Source organism: Aotus nancymaae, unplaced genomic scaffold, assembly GCF_030222135.1.
Source record: "Aotus nancymaae isolate 86718 unplaced genomic scaffold, 86718_ANA_hifiasm-v0.15.2.pri h1tg000077l, whole genome shotgun sequence".
Taxonomy (NCBI): domain Eukaryota; kingdom Metazoa; phylum Chordata; class Mammalia; order Primates; family Aotidae; genus Aotus; species Aotus nancymaae.
The window spans coordinates 12,860,452-12,882,775 of NW_026988492.1; the positions used below are offsets into that span (position 1 = coordinate 12,860,452).

Here is a 22,324-nt window from a genome sequence, read left to right on the forward strand (position 1 = left end):
TATGAGTCATAATGTTAGCAAGTCCTAGCTTCCTTAATAAGATTTTTAACATGAATGTTTATGCCCTGGGAAATACAAATACTCCTTGAATTCAAATAAATGTCCATTCTTTCCCATATATCAGTAATAGTTCCTATCTGTGCATGGGGCTTGGTGCTTTTACCCCCACCGCCATTCCTTAAATGTTTAAATTAGACTGTTAGTGATAGTCAAGGTTAGTACCCTTTCTTGATGTTTTCTCACTCTCAAAATAATAAACCCAATTATATAAGCTTCTATAAGCCTGTAGAAGATAGGAGTAGAAGAAAAATTTGCCTCTTTCTTCTATTTCTTTTGCTTCCTTCCCTTCCTCTACCCTGCTCTGGTGATTCTGTGTTCAGGGTTAAACTTCAAAGTGGAGGCAGCCCCTCACAGTAAGACTTCTCTGTGCCCCTTTCAGAGGACAATATATTTATATAGTAGTTTATAATGACAGTGACTTAAGAGATTACACAGGGGCCTCTTTCCTCTACTCTTAAAGAATATATGGGATGTAGACATCATTTCAGCAGGCTTCTAAGTTTTTTAAGTCAGACCACAACACACACACACACATCCCTAAAACAAAAGTTTCACAAAATACTACTTACTGCTTGTGAAATAGACTATTTTCTATTCTAGGCTAGACCTGTCTTTTGGTGTTATTTATTTATTTTTGAACAATGCTGGTTGTGGTTCACTAAATGGATTTCATGAGACACTAGTGGACCACAATCCAAAATTTGAAAATGTTGTTCTACAGTCTAAGAGTACCTTTAAAAAAACAAAACAAAACAATACCTAGGTATCTGAGATTTAAGCAAAAGCCAGACTAAATAACTGTTTCTCTCAATAGGGGTTAATACATCTTCAGACAACTCAATAAATTATGCTATGTTACATTCTGAATCTTTCCTCAAATGTATTATCTGGAATTAGTCTGTATGCTAAAATGTTACCTACCAGTCTTGATTCTCATCTTCTTAACCATTTAATTTGAATACCTCTGTTTGTCAGATTACAAAGCACAAGGATTCAAGATCTTCTCTTAAAAGTGTTCTTCACTTTATAACAAGGGCTGGCATTGGTCCAGATACCGTAGCAGACATTCCTCTAGTTTGAGATAATCCATAGTGTTGAAAGAGTCCGAGAAGTGTGTTGAAAGAAGTTTTGGTCATTCTGTGAATATTTTCTAGTTAGTTTCTCTGTGAGCCCCTAGTTTTGTTTCACATATCAAGAATGTGCTGGTAAAGGTAGCTTTATTTAGTCTTCTAACATCTTTGGCTTGAGGTTTTTTTCTTTTTGTTTGTTGTTATCTTAAAAGTCAGTGAACTTTGTAATAATTTCTTTCAGTTACCAAAATTATTTCTATCTTTTCAAAACAAATCACTTCTTATATATAAATTGTTTCTTCATTAACATGGAATCATCTATTAATAAATAACATCATCTATTTAGGATTAGTTCTCTCATTTATTTTAGAGAGTTGGTGGAAAAAATGAATCTGACAGTTACACAAACAGCTGTAGTATTTATACCCCTTGAGGCACAAGTAACTCTTTGGTAACTGGTTTTCCTTGAGGCAAAAGTCTTAACTAATCAAGCTAAGAATCACTCCTCTGAAGCTTGTGCCTGAGGCCAGGTGACCTGTGAGTATTTAAACATATAGGAGACAGACATTTCTGCAGACAATTACTTAATGTTTATAATTCCTTTAGGAAAAAAAAGAGCACAGTCAGCATTATCTTCTAAAAGAAGATTATCTACATGTTGATATTTAAAATGCTTTTTGGTATCACAATTATTTACTATAAATATTCATTAAATAATGCTTTTAAATGCGTAACCTTCCAGGAATTGGTAATTTGGGAAACTGTCATAGACATGTTTCCTATTTATTTCCCTTTTATATAATTGTGTTTTCTCTGAAATCAGATGTACTATTTGAATTTTGCTGGAAAAGGGAATAGCAGTAAAATAGATAAATTAACAAACTGAATAGCTTTTTTTAAAAAAAGGAAAAGCTGTTTGGGTGTACTGACTCACATCTATAATTCTAACACTTTGGGAGGCTGAGGAGGGCAGATCCCTTGAACTCAGGAGTTTGAAACCAGCCTAGGCAACATGAAGAAATCTCATCTCTACAAAAAATACAGAAGTTAGCCTGGTGTGGTGGCTTGTGCCTGTAGTCTCAGCTACTCAGGAGGCTAAGGTGGGAGGATTGCTTGAACCCCGGAGGCAGAAGTTGCAGAGAGCCCTAATGGCACTACTACACTCAGCCTGGGCCACAGAGCAAGACCCTATCTCAAAAGAAAAAAAGAGAAAAAGAAAGGAAAGGCCAGTTTTATTGATTTTTTAACATCCTTATTTGGGTATAATTTACATGCAATAAAAGTCACTTGTTTTAAGTGTACAGTTAAATGATTTTTAGTTTATTTACAGAGTTGTACAAACCATCAGCACAGTCCAGTTTTAGAACATTTACATCGTTTCAAAAAAGCCTTAAGCCTATTTGCAGTAGTCTCCCTCCCTGATCTCCAGCTCCAGGCAATTATTGATCTATTTAGTGTATATATAAATTTGTCCTTTCTGGACATTTCCTATAAATGCAGTCATGCAATATATAATTTTTTTGTATCTGGCTTTTATTAACATAAGGTTTTTGAGATTCATCTGTATTGTATCATATAACAGTAGTTCATTCTTTTTTATTGCTGAACAGTATTCCATTGTATGGATATACCACTTATGTTTATCTATTCACCAGTTGATGGACATGTGGATTGCTTCCACTTTGGGGCTATGATGACCAAGGCTTCTATGAACATTCACATAAATCTTCAGATGGACATACGTTTTCATTTCTCTTGGGTAGATTCCTATGAGTGCAATTATGAATAAACTTTTAAGTCTTTTTTTCCCCAAGAATATAGACTATAGCATGAAAATACAGTCATGTACTGCATAATGGCATTTCATTCAATGAGGGACCACATATACAATGCCAGCCAGGCACAGTGGCTCACACTTGAAATCCCAACACTTTGGGAGGCTGAGGTGGGAGAATGGCTTGAGCCCAGGAGTTTGAGACCAACCCTGGCAACATAGCAAGACCCTATCTCTACAAAAACTTAAGAAACATCAGCTGGGTGTAATGTTGTGTGCCTGTAGTCTCAGCTACTTTGGAGGCTAAGATAGGAAGATTGCTTGAGCCTGGGAAGTCAAGGCTGCAGTGAGTCATGATCATGCCACTTTACTCCAGCCTGGACGACAGAGTCAGACCCCATCTCTAAAACAGCAACAACAACAGCAACAACAACAACAACAAAAACAGTGCTAGTCCCATAAGATTATAATACTGTGTTTTTATTGTACCTTTTCTGTGTTTAGATATACAAATATTTACCACTGTGTTACAGTTGCCTATAGTATTCAGTACAGTAACATGCTATACAGGTTTGTAGCCTAGAAGCAATAGTTAATACCATATAGTCTAAGTGTGTAGAAGCTGTACCACACAGGTTTGTGTAAGTACACCATGATGTTCATACAATGAGGAACTCACCTAACGATTTGCTAATGATGCATTTCTCAGACCCAATCACTGTCATTATTTATTTATTTATTTTGAGATGGAGTCTTGCTCTGTTGCCCAGGCTGGAGTTCAGTGGTATGATCTCAGCTCACTGCAACTTCTGCCTCCCGGGTTCAAGCAGTTCTCCTGTTTCACCCTCCCAAGTAGCTGAAACTACAGGTGCCTGCCTGAGTAATTTTTGTATTTTTAATAGAGATGGGATTTCACCTGTTGGTCAGGCTGGTCTTGAACTCCTGACCTCAGGTGATCCACCCACCTCAGCCTCCCAAAGTGCTGGAATTACAGGCGTGAGCCACTGCACCTGGCCTTACTGTCATTAAAGCATACCTATAACAGGTTTTCCTGGTTATTGTCAGAAAGCCTAGCTTAGCAGCCTTCTCTAAACTCCTTAGCTAACTTGTTTGGGGAAACAGTAGCACAGCTATGTTTCAACGATTCTTATGAGTGCCCTGAACATTAGTTGTGGTAAAGTACTGAGTACCAGTCATTACATTTATATACTAGATTGTGCTTTAGTAATATTAAAATACCTACTTTTGTTTAAAATCTATTATGAATTTTTAACCAGTCTTATTTTGATAACCCAGTTATACAACTTTAAAATTTTTTGTCTATTTCGTGTTACTATAGTCATACAAGTTGAATGTGTTTTTTAGTTTACTAAATAAAGTTTTATTTACAAATGCAGTTAAAAGTATAATTATCTCAGCCTTAATCTATTAAACTTTTATAAATTCATTAACTAGTTATTGTAAATTTGATTACAGGTGTGTTCAAATCAAAATAAACATTAGTCTGAGAATAGGAAATTTATTTAGCACCTTTCCTAAATAAAGTGCAGTGTACCACAATTTTTGGCATATATATATATATTTTTTCAAAGAAGAGTGAGAGCAATTAATTTAGACTTGTTTTCTGTTTATAGTCTTTGTACAAGTAGTTTTTATTCAAAGTTACAAAATGTGACCTAAATGGAAATTATGTTAGTATTGTTTTAAACTAAAAATTCAAGCTTTGTAATATGGAAAATTCATAATTTAGGCACATGCTAGAATTATTTAAATACTCATTTTCATAATATATAGATTTTTTATTTTAGTTACATAATTACTATTTTACATTTCAAAAGGTGGTAACATTTTAAATTTCCATATATTTTTCTGCTGGTAACTTCAAAAAAAATTTGTTTTCCAGTGTTTATATTAGCCTAAATATATTTGATGAATTGAAGATTATAGTATGAAACTCACTAATGATTATGTAACCATTATTTTATGTTCATGATGTGTATTTTAAGAAAAATCAAGTGAAATAAACACACATTAGGCCATATGTTGGATGTGTGGAATTGATCAATTAATGTTTTGATTTCCAAGAAAATGCCATTATAGTTCCCTATGATTTTTAGCATTAGTGATATTTTTTATCATAGATATCTATTTCTTTTATCTTACAGCACATTTAAACATTTGTACATTTTTAATCTGGCTTTAACAAATAATTGAGAACAGTTTATATGAATCCCAAATACAGAGCATTTTAACAGTGTTATTTGTTTAAATATAGAAAAGCCTAATAAAGTGGTGTTATAAATTTTATGTGTTGTCAACACAATATTTCTTCTTAAGTAACTTATGAAAATAGTGTCTGTGTGTACTTTAAGAATGTATTTTCAATGTTTCATCAGGAAAGCAGTGATTTATCTTTTAAAAGCATATATTCTAAAAAGTGAACTATAATGGAAGCTATCTTTCCTTAAAATGGCCAGTCGTGTGAGCCATAATGTTCATTGATAGTAAAATCAATAGAGCATTGATTCTAAGCTTAATCCTTAGAGACTGTTGTTTAGAGTGACAGACATGAACTAGTAAATATCTAGTTCTGTTTAATGTGTTCAGTGCATGAGGTTTTGCTATCTTGAATTTGTGCACTAAATACAATTTATGCGTAGGGTAGAAAATAGTAGCGGTTAACAGACACATAGCACTTTCAGTTATGATGGTGATAAAATATTTGATATGAGATTCTTAGCTATGGGGTCAACTGTTTTCTTTTCTGCTATAGTTTAGTTATATCCAAAACAAATTTAATGCTTAAGAGTGCTATTAAGGAATTGTCTCCATTTTCTTAGATGTTCTTTATCAATAACTATGCTTTTTACATGAAATTATTTCATGGGAGAGGTTTGCTGAAAATAATGATTTTTACATTCACCTTTTTTTTCCCTTTAACAAATCTGAAATAGAATACGGATTGAGAACAGATTCAAGACTTAAAATTGATTGGACTTCATTTGAATGTTGTAATCTTATGTTAGGGCACTTGAAACCTTTTTACCTATACATTTCTAACTGAAAATAGATTAACATAAATTATTTATGTTATTAAATAAAATATTTAATAACATAAATATAAGAGAGATTAACAAATTTTTGATAACATGAATGATAGTTTTTTATGAAGTCATTATTATATCTGGATGTTAATATTCAAGAATTTCTATAAATATTGAAAAAGAATATTTAACCTCAAATTTTTCTGGTCCCACTACTGCAAAACTATATATTAATTTTTAGACTCTTGTATATTACACAATTTGCTTTTTAAGAGTTTAGTACTAATTAACGTCCTTTGCGTTCAACATTGGTTATTCCAATTTGATAGTATTTTTAATAACCTAAGTTGATCAAAAAGTCAGGTTTTCTAGTTTTGCTAATAAAATATATTTTGCATTATATCTAATGTTTTTCTACTAAAGAAAAAGAAGTTGCCTGTAATAAATCCTCTGCTTTATTTTTTTTTTTTTAGCATATCTCCAAGGTATCAATTTAATAACTATCAAAGTAGCTACTGCAGTTGTTGCATTTAAATTGATTTACATGTCAAGACTGGCAGTTTAGCAGCTGCGCTATTATTCCTAGATCGGTCAATTTACTTGAGAAAAACCTACTACTGAGTTCTACTGACCTGCCTGACAATATAGGCCCTATTTCTATTCCTGTAATTAGGCCTGCGACTAACTCAGAATATTTTTAATTAAAATATTTTGGTCAATGTGTTGCACCAAATTAGGCCTTTCAGTGAAGATTTAATTCTGGAAATAGTGTGATTAGAATATTTAATGAGTTGTGTTCAATTAAGATTAACAGGTTGTGTGTGTTGAACACACAGTTTTTGTGTGTGACCATTTTGAGTTTTACAATCATAAATGTTACTCCTTATTTTTAACCTCAGAGATATTTGTTCAATGATTGTCTGATATGGAAATTTAAATTCAGTTGAAATTTTATTTTAAGGTAACTTTTTTATCCTGATAGTACCAAGAAAGCTGTTTTAAAATGCATCAGCTTTTTAAAGGACTAGGAAAGCTTTTACTTGTTAATTTCTTCTCTTCCAGCAAAAGCCAAAAATAAGGAAATTGCCACTTAATGTTTATAAATAAACAGTTTTATTGAGAAATCTAACATAAACAGTGGTTGTTTCTACATCTCTTTCTAATTTGGGAGTTTTTAAAAATTTTCTAAAGGAACGTAGCAATACAAAATTAAAAGGTGCTCAATTTTATATGCTTTTACTTCATTAAAAAGCTTTGATAAAATCATGTGTATAAATTATTTCAACCTTAAGCCACAATAGTATAGGGGTAGAAATAAAAGCACTGACTAGAAACTTTATTCTGAGTTTGATTCAATTAATATGTAATTCACAGTAACAAACAGCTCTTACCTTAATGTTTCTTTTATTGAGATCCTTCTTTTTGGTGCTGACTTCAACAGTAGAGTCTTTACTGTAGACAGGTAAACAGGTAGACTACATGTAGCTCCTTTAGTTTAGGTATCACTATAGGAGTCACATCTTTGGGTGCTGTAAAAACATGAGATCTGGTATCCACAGTATATTACTGTGCACTTTTTTGAAGAGTGTCAGTGACTAGAGCTATCTACAGTGCTTTGAATTTACTAGACATTGTAATGCTGGTAAGATACATAAACATTATCTATTTTGGATAAATTATTTTCTTTTTCTTCTTTGTAATATAGGCACAAATAAAGTTGTTTTTTCTTTTTAAACTCCCCATGAAAAACTGTTATATTTGCTACTGTAGGTATGATGATATTCTGATCAATGGACTTCCAGATTGGCGACAGCCTGTATTCTACTACAGGCGGGTGAGAAAAATGAGCAATGCTGAGCTGGCATTACTCTTGTTCATTATTCTCACAGTGGGTCATTATGCTGTGGTTTGGTCAATCTACCTGGAAAAACAACTGGTAAGTATTAGTAATAAATCAAATCAACTAGCCTCCTTAATTTTATATGGAATTTCGGACATTTTTAACTGATGAAAATTTCTATGTCTCTGTTTATATTTCTCATTCTAAATATACTTAATGTTTAATGTTTGACATATTTCTAAGTCAAGAAGAACCCATGAAATAAAAAAATATCCTTCTTTAAAAAAATGTGGCACTTGAGTTTGTTATAAAACTTTGTGAAAGCCCAAATATCTAGCTGGAAATCAGAGAGTAGAGCTATGTTTTAATTGTCATCTTCCAAATAGAAATATTTTTTATGTAAGACTGATTTTAGATTTTTTTGTGTCACAAGCTTTTATGTAATGGATGTTTACTTTTAAAATACTTTAGGTAAATAAATAAAATTGAAAATGATTATAATATTCTAACTTCAAAGATTAATTGGTTAAAAAAATTATTACACTTTTCTTGGTCTAATATGCTACTCTATAGTTTGTTCTTGTATGGGTTTTTATTTATATGTTAAAGATAAACATATTTATCAGTATTCATGAATTAGCATCTGTTTACTCATTCCTTTTGAAGTGACATTAAAGTTGGATGAATGAGAAAAAGTGAGTTGAATGCTTTCTCTTCTTAGAAAACTTTGATTGCTATGGAGATGCACATGACTGACAGTGCTGAACTTCATGTGTGTTTAAGGCCTGAATACCATGGCAACAGTTATTGTGAAAGATTGATGATTTTACTTAATCATGTTGGACCCTACATACATTTGCATAAATGTTCCTCTGTAATGTTTACCCTTCACAGAAGAGTATAGATAACATTTGAAGTGTACATGTTAATGATGACCTCTAACCATAATTCTTTCCACATTAAGGATGAACTGCTAAGTAGAAAAAAGAGGGAAAAGAAAAAAAAGACTGGCAGCAAGAGTGTAGATGTATCAAAACTTGGTGCTTCAGAAAAAAATGAAAGGTGAGAGCATATAAAAATACTTTATAATTTGAAACTGTTTTAAAATACATTTTTAATATGATTCAACTTCATATGTATGTCTGTTTGCATGTACTCTCATTTATATCTGTGGTAGGCTTATAAAAGACTAATAATGTGCCATTGTTTATGAGACAAAGTCTAATCTTAAGCAAAATTTCTTCAGGATTTTTTCCCCATATAAAATGTTAATATATATTTAAATAATCTCTCAAATTCTTGTAGTTTGAAATTTTTATACTGAACTTTAGAAACAAAGTACTATTAGATGGACCTATCACTTAGCTCAGGAGTGACAGTATGTAGAGAGGCAGAGATACGCAGTACACTCAAAAAGATACCACAATTTCTTCTATTGATTCATAGAAAGGAATAAAGGGTTTAAATAGTTCACACAGCAGGGCATGAACTGGGATCAATGTGGGATGGAGATCAGAGACTATTCTGCTTGTCTTCTATTCTGATGACATCAGTGAGTAATGCTTCAGTGAACTGCAAATGACATTAATTTTTATGTATTGGTTTGTTTATGCTACAGTCTTCATATATGGTTGTCAGCACTTGGGAACACTCTGATGATAGTTTTTTATAGCTGAAGTAATCATAAGGTTTAAGAATTCATTGTACAAAAGTGATGAAAAGCCTAGGTTAGAAAGAGGGCTTTTGTTTATCTTTCTAACTTGTTTAGGAACCCCTTCCCCAAAATCTTAGCCTAGATTCTCTAACATGCTGTGTCTATTGCATTTGTTGTGACCACTGTATTTCATGATAAAGTCAGTTATAAATATTTCAGTGAATACTTTCTTCATTTTTTTGTTGAAGTAGCCATTTAAAAAAGAATTCATGAACTTTATAAAAATATTTGGCCTCCCACCTTTCTCTGTATATTCCTCATATATTGTTTTTTTTCCCCCTTCCCTTTAGATTGCTGATGAAACCACAGTGGCATGATTTGCTTCCATGCAAACTGGGGATTTGGTTTTGCCTTACACTAAAAGCATTACCTCACCTAATCCAGGTAAAATGTACCTCTTTTATATAATATTAGATGCTTTTGTTTTTAATTATTCATGAAACAATTTATGCCCATGTCTGCTATCTGAATGCTGATATGCAGTGGATGCTTTATAATGTTGATTGAATAGTATTTTTATAAGTTGAACCTAATTTACACAATTCTAAGATTATTTAGATATGTTTCTATAATTACCTTTTATAATGGTTTTAGATCACCTTAGAGTCCCAAGATCCTAGAAAAAGAAAAAAAAATACTATCTTTAGTACAGAGATAAAAGTAATAAAAATTTAATTCACTGTTATCATTAAAAGCATAACCAGTAAAAAGGAACAGCATTCAAGTAGCTTGCCACCCATTATTTTAATAGCATTTAAGTACATAGTGTTAAAAAAAAAAAAGAAAAACCACCTTTACATGAACATCTGCATAATTATACAAAAATATATATTGCTTTCCATTTTATTTGCAAATTTAAGAGGAGTGAAGATATTTTATCTTATACAAGTAATCAGTTTCTGTTTCTATTTAGTCTTGATTAAACAATAAAATATGGATGTATATCATATTTACATGTCAGTTTGTTTTTTTGTATTTAGTATATCAAAGCATATTTTATTAAATTATTGCTTTGTTAATTTTGATTGTTTCATCAGGTTAGGAAATCCCCAACACATAAATATTTGAAAGTAAATAAAATACTTTTTGGTGTACAAATTTTAAGGTTGAGATTATAATTTTTGGAGAGAAATGTTTTATTTTAGAAAATAAGTCGTTATAATCTAGAGGACCAGATAATATTCTATTCAGTTCTACTTATTTTGTATTTATATATTGGAGCTATTTTTCCTTATTCTTTAAAGAAGCTAATGACTCCAACTTCTGCATTTTCATTTATTTTTCTCCTATTAAAAATTTTATATTTAGGCTGGGCGTGGTGGCTCAAGCCTGTAATCCCAGCACTTTGGGAGGCCGAGGCAGGTGGATCACAAGGTCGAGAGATCGAGACCATCCTGGTCAACATGGTGAAACCCCGTCTCTACTAACACAAAAAATTAGCTGGGCATGGTGGCGCGTGCCTGTAATCCCAGCTACTCAGGAGGCTGAGGCAGGAGAATTGCCTGAACCCAGGAGGCGGAGGTTGCGGTGAGCCGAGATTGCGCCATTGCACTCCAGCCTGGGTAACAAGCGAAACTCCGTCGCAAAAAAAAAAAAAAAAAAAAAAAAAAAATTTATATTTAAAGGGGAAATGAACCAAATTGCTAGTGTACTTTTTCCTGTCCTTTCAGAAATTAACAGTTCTTTCAGCAAAATAGTTCATCTTAACAGTTATTGCTTATAGAATCTTATATTTTGTTTACAATTAATAGAGAAAAATTACAGTATTTCAGTATTTTAAAGGGTTTGTTTTTAAGTTGTTTAGCATGTTACACTGTTTGCTTAAAAAATATTCGGCAATGCTTATATGCTGTCTGTAAGACTTAATGAGAGAGGGAAAGTCTTTTTATCACACTGATACGTTTATGAGAAAATGAGACAAAAATATTTTTAGTGCAGATTTTCTTATTTTTTTTTAAGTCTTGATTATTTTTTGCCAACTTTAGAATCTATGCAGTAGGCAAACCATAATATACATTAATTTAAAAGTATATTCATGAGGCAGTATAAATTGAATATTACATATGATGTCAGTATTAAACACTTCTTTGTAATTTTAATCTAAGTAATTTGAAATAAAGTTTATTTGGTAAAATTAACATATCTCTTGGTTAGCATTCAGGGTAATTTGCCAGACTAGAATCAACATATTATTATGACTTATATTTATAATTTATTTAAAACTACTTGTCTGCGATACCTATTAATTCATGTAATAGATTGATTGTTTTGCCTCTTCATAAATTTATAGAAAATACACAAAAAATGAGGAATTTTATAGAAACTTTTTAGTTTCTTTAGAAATTCTGCTTTTTTAAACTGTTTGATTGGTTTGAATTTTAAAGTTTTTACCTACTTGATGGTACCTGCTGCCTTTCGGTTTTGAGATGGCTAGATATTAGGCTTTCAAGATCTTATAAATCTAATTTTTAATTTTGTTCTAATTTCTTCCTGGTAAATGGATTTCAAGAAGAAAATTAAGATGGCTTTTTTTTTTTAAAGCAAATATTTCATATTTTAATTCTGCCTGGGCATCTTAGATTCGTGTTTCTAGTGGTCACTAAAAAAGTAATGTAACGTAGTAGACTCTTTCAGATACACATTATAATAGTGAAATTACTTTAGATTTATAAACATTGCTTATGAAATACATTAGCAAAACAGTACTGATCAGTTGCTGTCAGGATTAGATTTTTGTCTGCGTTTTGTTTTGTCGTATGCTATGACCTTTGTAGTAACTTGAGATCTTCTTAAATAAGATATTTATGAAATTTACAACGAATCTTTTTTAACCTGAAGTTTTCTGGATTGATAATTGGAACAGTGGTAAAAAAAAAAAAAAAAAAAAAAAAAGCCCTGTTAAAGCTCTAAGAATACAAAAGGATACGTACAACCTTAAACTTTTAAAACGTGTACTCTATGCACCACTTTTATGACATAGGACCATTGTTTTATTTTTAAATAAGTGTCCACTGATTGAAGTTTCTTATGCTTTTTCTGGCATAAACCATACCAATAATCTTGCTTTCTTTAAGGAAGAGTCGGCCGGGCACGGTGGCTCACGCCTGTAATCCCAGCACTTTGGGAGGCTGAGGTGGGCGGATCACAAGGTCAAGAGATCGAGACCATCCTGGCCAACATGGTGAAACCCCATCTCTACTAAAAATACAAAAATTAGCCTGGCGTGGTGGCACACACCTGTGGTCCCAGCTACTTGGGAGGCTGAGGCGGAAGAATCGCTTGAACCCAGGAGGCCAAGGTTGCAGTGAGCTGAGATTGCGCCACTGCACTCCAGCCTGGCGACAGAGCAAGACTCTGTCTCAAAAAAAAAAAAAAAGAAGAGTCAAACTAGGGTCTTGTGAAGTAATGTAATTGTATAATCTTTATAGATATGATTTCCAACAAGTATTTCATAATTGGCTTTCTTACATCTAGTTAACTGCATTTTAATTTACTTTTTATTTTTTAGGGTAGGGTCTTGCTGTTGTCCAGGTTGGCCTTATGCTCCTAGGTTCAAGTCATCCCTCAACTTCAGCCTTCCAAGTAGCTGGGACTATAGGCACACGTCTCTGTGCCAGGCTTTTTTGGCTTTTTTTTGGACGGGAAGCGGGGGCGGATACCCTAGGTGGGACATGAAAACAGCATTTTAACAATTCTTATTTTGAGCTTGCCAAAACATTCAACTTGGTCTTCATAGAAGCAACTCTTACTTCTTACTCATATCTCATCCTTTTTTAGATAGTAATTAATTGAATCATGTAATAAGAATAACAAGTGTAACTACCACAAGCAGGTTTAAGAGTTAACACAACCTGCTCTTACAAGTATACAGTAAATTAGTTAAGCACATGTAAATTAAGAGAGTTTTACTTTTGGTGTAAATTCCTTGAATTTCATGAAAAGTTAATTAAAACTGAGCTGCAAATATTTGATGTCAGTATATAGCTATTGGCTAAGAAACAGGGTCAAAGCTAAAAGTGGGAGATTCACAGACTTCCAGCAAGTGACCTTCGTACCCAAATCTTGTCATGGCAATAGTTCTTCACTCTAATTTCTTTCCTTCCCATTCATCCTCTAAATACTCATTCCTTTACTATACTTCACATATATAAAGTCATCTGGTAGGATTGGGAAAACTGGCATTTCTGGCTAATTTGGGCTCCCAAGTTCACTTTTATTACTTAGCATCTAAGAGCCCTAAGAAAACTCCTATTGCTTGCTTAGTTTACCTAAATTATTTTCTGTTTCCTCCCAAGCAAAATTACAAATGAAAATAATTATTTTCATATTTGATGTGTAAGGGGTCTTTTGGTTAGATGTTTAGAAAAAGAATTCAGCCAGTTCAATAAAAATATTTAAACATATATCAGAACAGGGCACTATTAGGGACTACAGAGATAAATATGCCTTCTCTAAGATCTTATAGTCAGGTAGCAGTCATAACACATGAATTTAAATAACCATTATACAATATGGTATATATGCTTTACATGTTTAGTATGAACAATGACTTCTGTAGATATTCAGAGAAGTAAGGTTGTCTCTGTTTGGGATGACCAAGGAAAACTAAAAAGAAGAACCACTTGAACTGAATATTGAAAGATTAATAGGGGCCGGGCGCGGTGGCTCACGCCTGTAATCCCAGCACTTTGCGAGGCCGAGGCGGGTGGATCACGAGGTCAAGAGAGCGAGACCATCCTGGTCAACATGGTGAAACCCTGTCTCTACTAAAAATACAAAAAAATTAGCTGGGCACGGTGGCGCGTGCCTGTAATCCCAGCTACTCAGGAGGCTGAGGCAGGAGAACTGCCTAAACCCAGGAGGCGGAGGTCGCGGTGAGCCGAGATCGCGCCATTGCACTCCAGCCTGGGTAACAAGAGCGAAACTCCGTCTCAAAAAAAAAAAAAAAAGAAAGATGAATAGACACTTAACAGTTAAGTGCCCACTTTGTATACTAGGTGGTGTACAAAGATAATTTTGTAGATGCAGTACTTCCCATAAAATCATACTGTGTTAAGGCTAAAAGCATCCTGATGAAAACATTATACAACAGCCTTTTTTAAAGGAGGGTATCATGTAGCCCATTACTATCTTCTCAGACTGTATTCCAGGTCTCCACATTCTGAGTATATCCACTTAGGAATTTATATTATAACAGGTAAATCTGATGTGACAAGTCTAAAAAGAATATTTAGACAGAATAAAGTTAATTGATAAGACACAAAGTATTTCTTTGATTACATTCACCTGTGAAAGACATGTGTACATTGTTAGGAATGGTAGAAATAAAGTATATAATGACTGTGAAACCAGCAGAAAATATTAGAAGTAGTTCTGAGATTAGGCAAGATAGAGGTAAAAGCATCTCTTTGATAGTTCCCCTTGCTTCTTGAGAAGGTCCTCATTACCTCCAGAGCACTGGATTTTGTTCCTAGATATTGGGAGAATTATAAGAATTGATAGATTGGAAGAACAAAGCCAAAGAGTGAAAAGCTGTTATACTTAATGCATTTTAAATATTTGATAAATTAATATCAGACATTTCCCAAGTGGGTCAGTATTCAAGGAAAAGATGCATGGATACTGCTATATTTAGTCAAATGTGTGTGCCATATAATTTATGTATTTACCTTTTCTACTTACACTGGAAAGGTAAAAGTCAAGTGAGAAATTACAGAAAAAGAATACAGTGTTTGTAAAAATCGACGAGTGAATGGAAGACTGGTGTGTGCTTAGAGAGATGAGAGAACACTGGAGAGTGGTAAAATGCATGACTGCATGGAAGAAGCAGGGGGAACTTAAGGAAGTGTGTTGAGTTAGCTAAGAAAGCAAGTAGAGTGATCCCCAGAAGACATGGAGGGCTTAAATCCTTTGAAGCAAGAATTTAATTTTAACATTAAACGTATAGCCCCAGTGACACTTTGACATCTTACCAATCTGTTTCTACTCTCATGGTGGGTTTGAAGGAAGTACATGTTCTCTTGGAATCTGACAAAACCAGTCTTCTTTGTTGGTTGTATTCAGCTTGTAACCTAGGAAATTTTTCTAACCTCCAAAATGCCCATCTTGGATATTTTTAAAGTGATCATATGTTCTGTAACCTGGAAAATAGAAAGTAGATGATGACATATAATCAATGGCTCTGTGCATATTTTCAATTTAGCTGTTATAACTTAGTTTATTTTCCTCACTATATCAGAACTTTATATATTTGGACCCAGAATAATAATTTAGATTGTTCAGGCCATTAGTTTCGCTCATAAAATCAGGAAGTGCCACATATCCCAAGTGATTACCAATCTAAATCATAGACACAGTTGTCTGCATTTTCTGAGATCAAACAGATCTTCAGTAGTCAGAATTTAATTTGCTTGAGAATTTATTTGATTTTTCTAGGAATTCACTGTTTAAGTTTCTCTCTGACTTATTTCTCAGTAGCATAATTTATAAAATATAAAACTCATTTGGTTGTGCATTGCCTAAAGTTGTAAATTTTTCACCTCTTTAAATCACAGTCCCATCTTTTCTCACTACCAAGCAGATCTAACAAGAACGCCATTAAAATAAAAATTGTTGTAGGAAGTTTCCAGCTTGTATATCCCCACCCCCATCAGGATGTATAGGTTGCCTAGGAGCAGTGGCTGAGAAAATAGAGGAATCTTCTCTGTACAGCTCTGGCTTTTACCTTAAAAAAAAAGTTGCCTAAGAGTAAAGGGAGTACTATACTTTATAGAACTATCTATAAATGGAAGCATCCTCCCTCCCAAGAAGCTTCTTCTCCCATGGAGACTACAACTGTGGACAAGCCTGGAGGTCACTCTCCCTGACAATTAGGGCCCTTCGTTTCTAGCCCCTTTGCTTCTACTTGCTGGGACTCTGTCAGAAACCAAACAAACAAAACATTCACAGCTAATTAACAGGAAAAAAAGCTTCCAAAAGGCTAGGAGGCATTTGTTGCAAGCTGAGTCGCCTGCCCTTCCTCTTAAACAGATTTTCCGAGGGATGAGGCAGCTTGCTTTTAATACTCTAAAAACCTTTTTTAAAACTTTTCAGACTCACACACACAAACCTGACACAGGAAATATATAATCAAATGAAAAGAGATTGAGAACTCATTTGAATTTTTATAAGCTGAAACTCTACTGCTACAGGAAAAAGGGATACAGGAAAACTGTAACGACCTTACAACATAAGACAGAAATTCCTTACTTCAGCCCTCTGAAAGTGTATATCCTTGCATCTTACACAAGTACTCAGAGATCCAAAGGCAGATTGTAGAGTTTTGTAGGTTATTACTAGATGTAGAAAAGATGAAAGCCACAAAATGGTAGGTAGGATGTTAGCAACATATAGTCTCATCAATTCCATATTTTATAGATGAAAATATTTAAGATTCAGATTGGTGCAACAATTTTCCCAAAGTGATACAACTAGTTAATGATAGAAATGAAATTTGAAGCAGATGAAAGGAAATACTAAAATATAAGAAAAAAATACGTGAGAAATATAAAAACTAAAAAAGAATACATTTCTCCCCAGGTACATAACTAGCGCTTTATAGTATAAGCTGTCTAATCTTAAACTCCCTGTCAGAATGTTCAGGCTAATTATAATTACAAATTTTCCTTAACTTACTATCGATAGCATCCTGATAAGCCCATCATAAGGAGAAAATACCGTAAGTTGCTTACATTTAGCCTATAGTTGGATAAAATAATCTGTAATACAAAGGCTATTTTATTTTTTAAAAATGCTAAATATCCCATATAATTTACTGAATAGTGTACTGAAAGAAAAAACAAACAGAATGATTGTATGGGTCCTGGAAATAGGGTTTCCACTAAATGCATATTACTGTCACACAGTCATAACATAGAAAAATTGTTCTGTTAAACCATCATTAAGTCTGGGATGTCTGTATGACTTAAGTTGTAGAAGGATTCTTACATTGAGTCAGGGCTGAATAAATGGCTTCTAAAGTCTCTTCTATCTCTTAGACCAAATGGAAAAAGTAGTTTTTAGGCTTTGCATCTCCTTGAATATTACTGTCTCAGACTAGAGGAAGACAGTAGCTTGTGGTTTTCTGTTTTATTTTTATTACTTTTTGTGAATTTAGTCTTCTAATTCTGTACAGAAATTTTGACTCTTACAAAAATATACAATTTTAAAGTTTTTCTATATTCTTCATTGTAATTTTATTACATATTATATGTAATTCTGAGATTATAGTATAAGTCAATGGGAGAACAAAACAATATAGAGCATTTGATTTTGTGGGCAGATTTTCAGAAATGTATGTATGGTATTTTCCTATATTGAAGGTTATTTCTAAGCTTCAAACAAAAGAGAAGATTTGGGCTATCAAGCAATCAAAAAGAAATAGAGCATCTTCCATATTGTTTCTAGCTATCTTTGCTCTGAACTCTCTCACATTCCTTATTCCCATCAGGACAAGTTTTATTTCCCTGCTCCTACCACTCTCAATCAATGCCCTTCTTTCTTTCTTTTTTATTTTAAGTTCCGGGGTACATGTGCAGAATATACAGGTTTGTTACATAGGGAAACATGTGCCATGGTGGTTTGCTTAATACCCATCACCTAGGTATGAAACTCACATGCATTATTACCTACTTATCCTGAAGCTCTCTCTCTTCCTGCCAACCACAGGCCCCCGGTGTGTGTTGTCCATGTGTTCTCATTGTTAAGCTCCCACTTATGAGTGTGAACATGCAGTGTTTGGTTTTCTGTTTAGTACCCTTCTTTCTTAAGCTTTCTTTGGACTGCTTAATATGTTGATGGTTATATGGAGAAATAAAAGTAAACCAAAGCATTACAACAGTGCCGCCTCAGCATGTTCTTTTATCCCTTAAATGAACTATGTCAAGAATGTTAAAGGATGGCCCGAGGCATGGTGGCTCACACCTATAATCCCAGTACTTTGGGAGGCCCAGGCGGGTGGATCACCAGAGAACAAGAATTCGAGACCAGCTTGGACAACATGGTGAAACCCCGTCTTTACTAAAAATACAAAAATTAGCTGGGTATGATGGCGGGTGCCTGTAATCCCAGCTACTCAGGAGGCTGAGGCAGGAGAATCACTTGAATCTAGAGGTGGAGTTTGCAGTGAGCTGAGATTTTGCCACTGCACTCTAGGCTTGGTGACAGAGCAAGACTCCATCTCAGAAAAAAAAAAAAAAAGAGGTTTAATGTAAAGGTGTTCTCTATCTCACAGCTCACTAACCTTGGAAATATTGTTTTTTCAGGGCTTAGCTAAATTGTCATCATTATGAAGCCTTCCTTCATCAGGCCAACTAAAAAATTCCCATTGTAGGTTCTCTATACTAACTTTATAGCATTTACTATTTGTATTAATCACAAGAGACAGATAGACCTTAGTCTGTCATATGCCTTATGTCTGTCCCTGGTTGATAGGAAAGCGGGCATTCTGGTCTAGCTAGCCATTCAGGAGCTCAGAGCAATGATGTCTTCACCACCTTCTAGCTGTATCCATGTGGAACATGTGGCCTCCTTGCTCATTATGACAAGAGTGGAGAGAGAGCTGGAGGATTTCCATGAGCTTTTCTGTGAGTTGGTTTGGAAATGACACTTGATATTTCCATCCACAGCCCATCCAGAACTAGTCCTCTGACCCCGTCTAATCTTAAAAGGACAAGGAAATACGGGGAAGCAGAATGTTGAGTGAGCACCACTTTCTTTGCCAGTACTTCATTCAAGAAATATTTATTTAGGCCAGGCACGGTGGCTCACCCCTATAATCCCAGCACTTTGGGAGGCCGAGGTGGGCAGATCATGAGGTCAAGAGATCGAGACCATCCTGGCCAACATGATGAAACCCTGTCTTTACTAAAAAATACAAAAATTAGCTGGGCGTGGTGGCGCGCACCTGCAGTCCCAGCTACTCAGGAGGCTGAGGCAGGAGAATTGCTTGAACCCAGGAGGCGGAGGTTGCAGTGAGCTGAGATTGTGCCACTGCACTCCAGCCTGGCACCTGGCGACTCTGTCTCAAAAATAAAAAAGAAAAGAAATATTTATTTTTTGAGTGCTTATTTACTTTGAGTGCCAGGTACTCTTCAAGGCCCTGGGGGAGGGAGTGGAAGAGGACAACAATTCCTGTTCTCATGGAGCTTATATTCTATATTCCATATGTTGGTTAATATTTATAGTTTTTACATATTCTTTAAGGGAAACTGTTGCATCTTATATAATCCCCATGTATACTAATAATGTATAACACATATTACATAAATAAGTATAAATATCACTGTTGAGTGTCTTCTTGTGCAGGAACCTATACTCTATAATGTCATACAAAGAACACGCATACATTCTCTAAGTTAACCATTGTTTAAATGTAAAACCTGTCGCCTGATGTCCATGCAGGCAGGCTTTGAACTCTTCAATAAATTTTAAGTGTTGGCCGGGCATGGTGGCTCACACCTGTAATCTCAGCACTTTGGGAGGCCAATGTGAGCAGATCATCTGAGGTCAGGAGTTCAAGACCAGCCTGGCCAAAGTGGCAAAACCTCGTCTCTACTAAAAAATACAAAAATTAGCCAGGCATAGTGATGGGTGCCTGTAATCCAAGCTACTTGGAAGACTGAGGCAGGGAGAATTGCTTTAACCCAGGAGGTGGAAGTTGCAATGAGCTGAGATCACACCACCACACTCCAGCCTGGGTAACACAGCGAGACCCCATCTTGGGGAAAAAAAAAAGAAATTTTAAGTGTTAATACAATTGCTTCTAAAATAAAAACTTTTGCTCATGGTTCCATTCATAAGGATTATAAACTCCTTGAGAATAGGAGTTCTTTCTGTTTGGAAAAATGTAAACTCCATAATTTTAATATAGTATTATGGGACAGGCAGTTCAGAGCCCCAATCAACTGAAATAAGCATCTAAGTATTCATTAAATATTTATTAAGCTTCTGTAAGTGCCAGGTAGTATACTAGGGCTATAAGGATGGATTAGAAGTTTAAATCCACAAGATATCTAACTTTCTGTATAGGTAAACTGGAGTTTACTCTGGACCCAAAATAAGTTTTTTTTTGCTTATTTTCCCCATTAAACAATTTTATTACAATTTTATTCACTTGAATTAGTCCCCTATGAAAAATGGGAGGGAAAAGGGGTTGAAAACAATTTATCTTATTTATCCTCTTTTGAATGCTTGAATTCAAAAGCATACCTTAAAGAATAGCCATACCTTAGGATATACCTTAAAGAATAGTCACCTGGTTTCTTCTTGAATACTACCTCCAAAATCAGTCTATTTCATTTTCAGGTAATTTTAATTATTAGAAAATTCTTTCAAATATATATAATATATACAAATGTTAAGTATAAATATCAGTTTATACATATAAATATATTAATATATATTTCTTCCATGTATACTATATATATTTTTGTTTTTGTTTTTCTTTTTCTTTTTTTAAGACAGTCTCACTCTGTGGCCCAGGCTGGAGTGCAGTGGTGTGATCTTGGCTCACTGCAACCTCCGCCTCGTGGGTTCAAGTGATTCTCCTGCCTCCCTCCTGAGTAGCTGGGATTACAGGCGCCTGCCACCACGCCCAGCTAATTTTTTGTATTTTTAGTAGAGATGGAGTTTCACTGTGTTGGCCAGGATAGTCTTGAACTCCTGCCCTCAAGTGATCTGCCCACCTCCTTTTCCCAAAGTGCTAGGATTACAGGCATGAGCCACCACACCCAGCCTTCTTCCATATATTTATCCAAAATCAAAATTTTAATCTCTGGAACCATATATAGTAGTTTACACCATTCTTTCCTGTAATAAATCTTAAGATTCTATGGTAGTTACTAAGTTATCCCCAATCTTCTTATCTCTAATCTCTTTTAAAAATAGAGTTTCAAACTGCCTCCCTATTTAATCACTTTCCTTTTAAAATCTATTTGTCAGTGCATTTTAAAGTGTGATACCCCCAACTGTACACAAGGATAGTTGAAACAATGTAGACTTGTTTAGTAAAGTAGAATTGCTTGAGATCATAGATTATTAAGGAAGTAATGTTTCCTGGAGTGGGCATATTGTAATTTGATTTCAAAGCATAGGTAAGATTAAAAAAAAAGAGAAAACATGAGGAACATTTAAATAAATGTTTAGAAATGGAGCAAAAGGAAGATAAAAACAGTGAATGAGATTGAAACTCTCAGATTAAGTAGAGTAGGTTAAGGTGATTGGGTGGATTGCAGTCCTCAGATAAGTGTGGTTTTGGATTAAATGTGTATTTCAAAGAGGAAGTTTTAGTGGGATTATGTGCCATAGCAGGAAGAAGAAACACTAACAGAAATGTTCAAATTTGGCAGGACTACTAGTAATAGGTTGCTATTATGCAGCAAAATGAAGTGAGAAGGATGCAATTAAAGAGGTCACATAGCAAGAAGATACAGGATTTGGCAGGGCAATTTTGGTGAAGTATGAAGCACAAAACTCATCCTTTGTGTTAGAAAACAATATTCTTGTCAAATTGGTGGAAATAGTAATAAAATAACTAATATACATATAAGGCCTAACCATGTAGAAGATGTCATTCTAAGTGTTTCTCAGGTATTAACACATTTAATCTTCGTAACAGCCCTATAAATTAGTTACCTTTATTATCCCCATTTTATGGATGAGAAAACGGACTCAGAGAAATAAAATAGTTTGCTGAATGTCAAATAGTAAGATGGCAGAGCTGAGAGGTTAATTCAGATAGTCTGGCTCCAAAATCTATCCTCTTAATCACCATATTATATTTCA

The 22,324-nt window shown here is 34.1% G+C and overlaps 1 protein-coding gene across 1 annotated transcript in view; it reads left to right on the forward strand.

Annotated features, from left to right (window-relative positions):
* Positions 1-22,324, forward strand: part of DNAJC1 (DnaJ heat shock protein family (Hsp40) member C1) — a 226,393-nt gene that overhangs the window by 85,545 nt on the left and 118,524 nt on the right. The window contains exons 4-6 of the mRNA XM_012450115.2: positions 7,719-7,884; positions 8,753-8,850; positions 9,793-9,886. Coding sequence (XP_012305538.1) covers positions 7,719-7,884; positions 8,753-8,850; positions 9,793-9,886 — 358 coding nt within the window. The remainder of the gene's footprint in view (positions 1-7,718; positions 7,885-8,752; positions 8,851-9,792; positions 9,887-22,324) is intronic.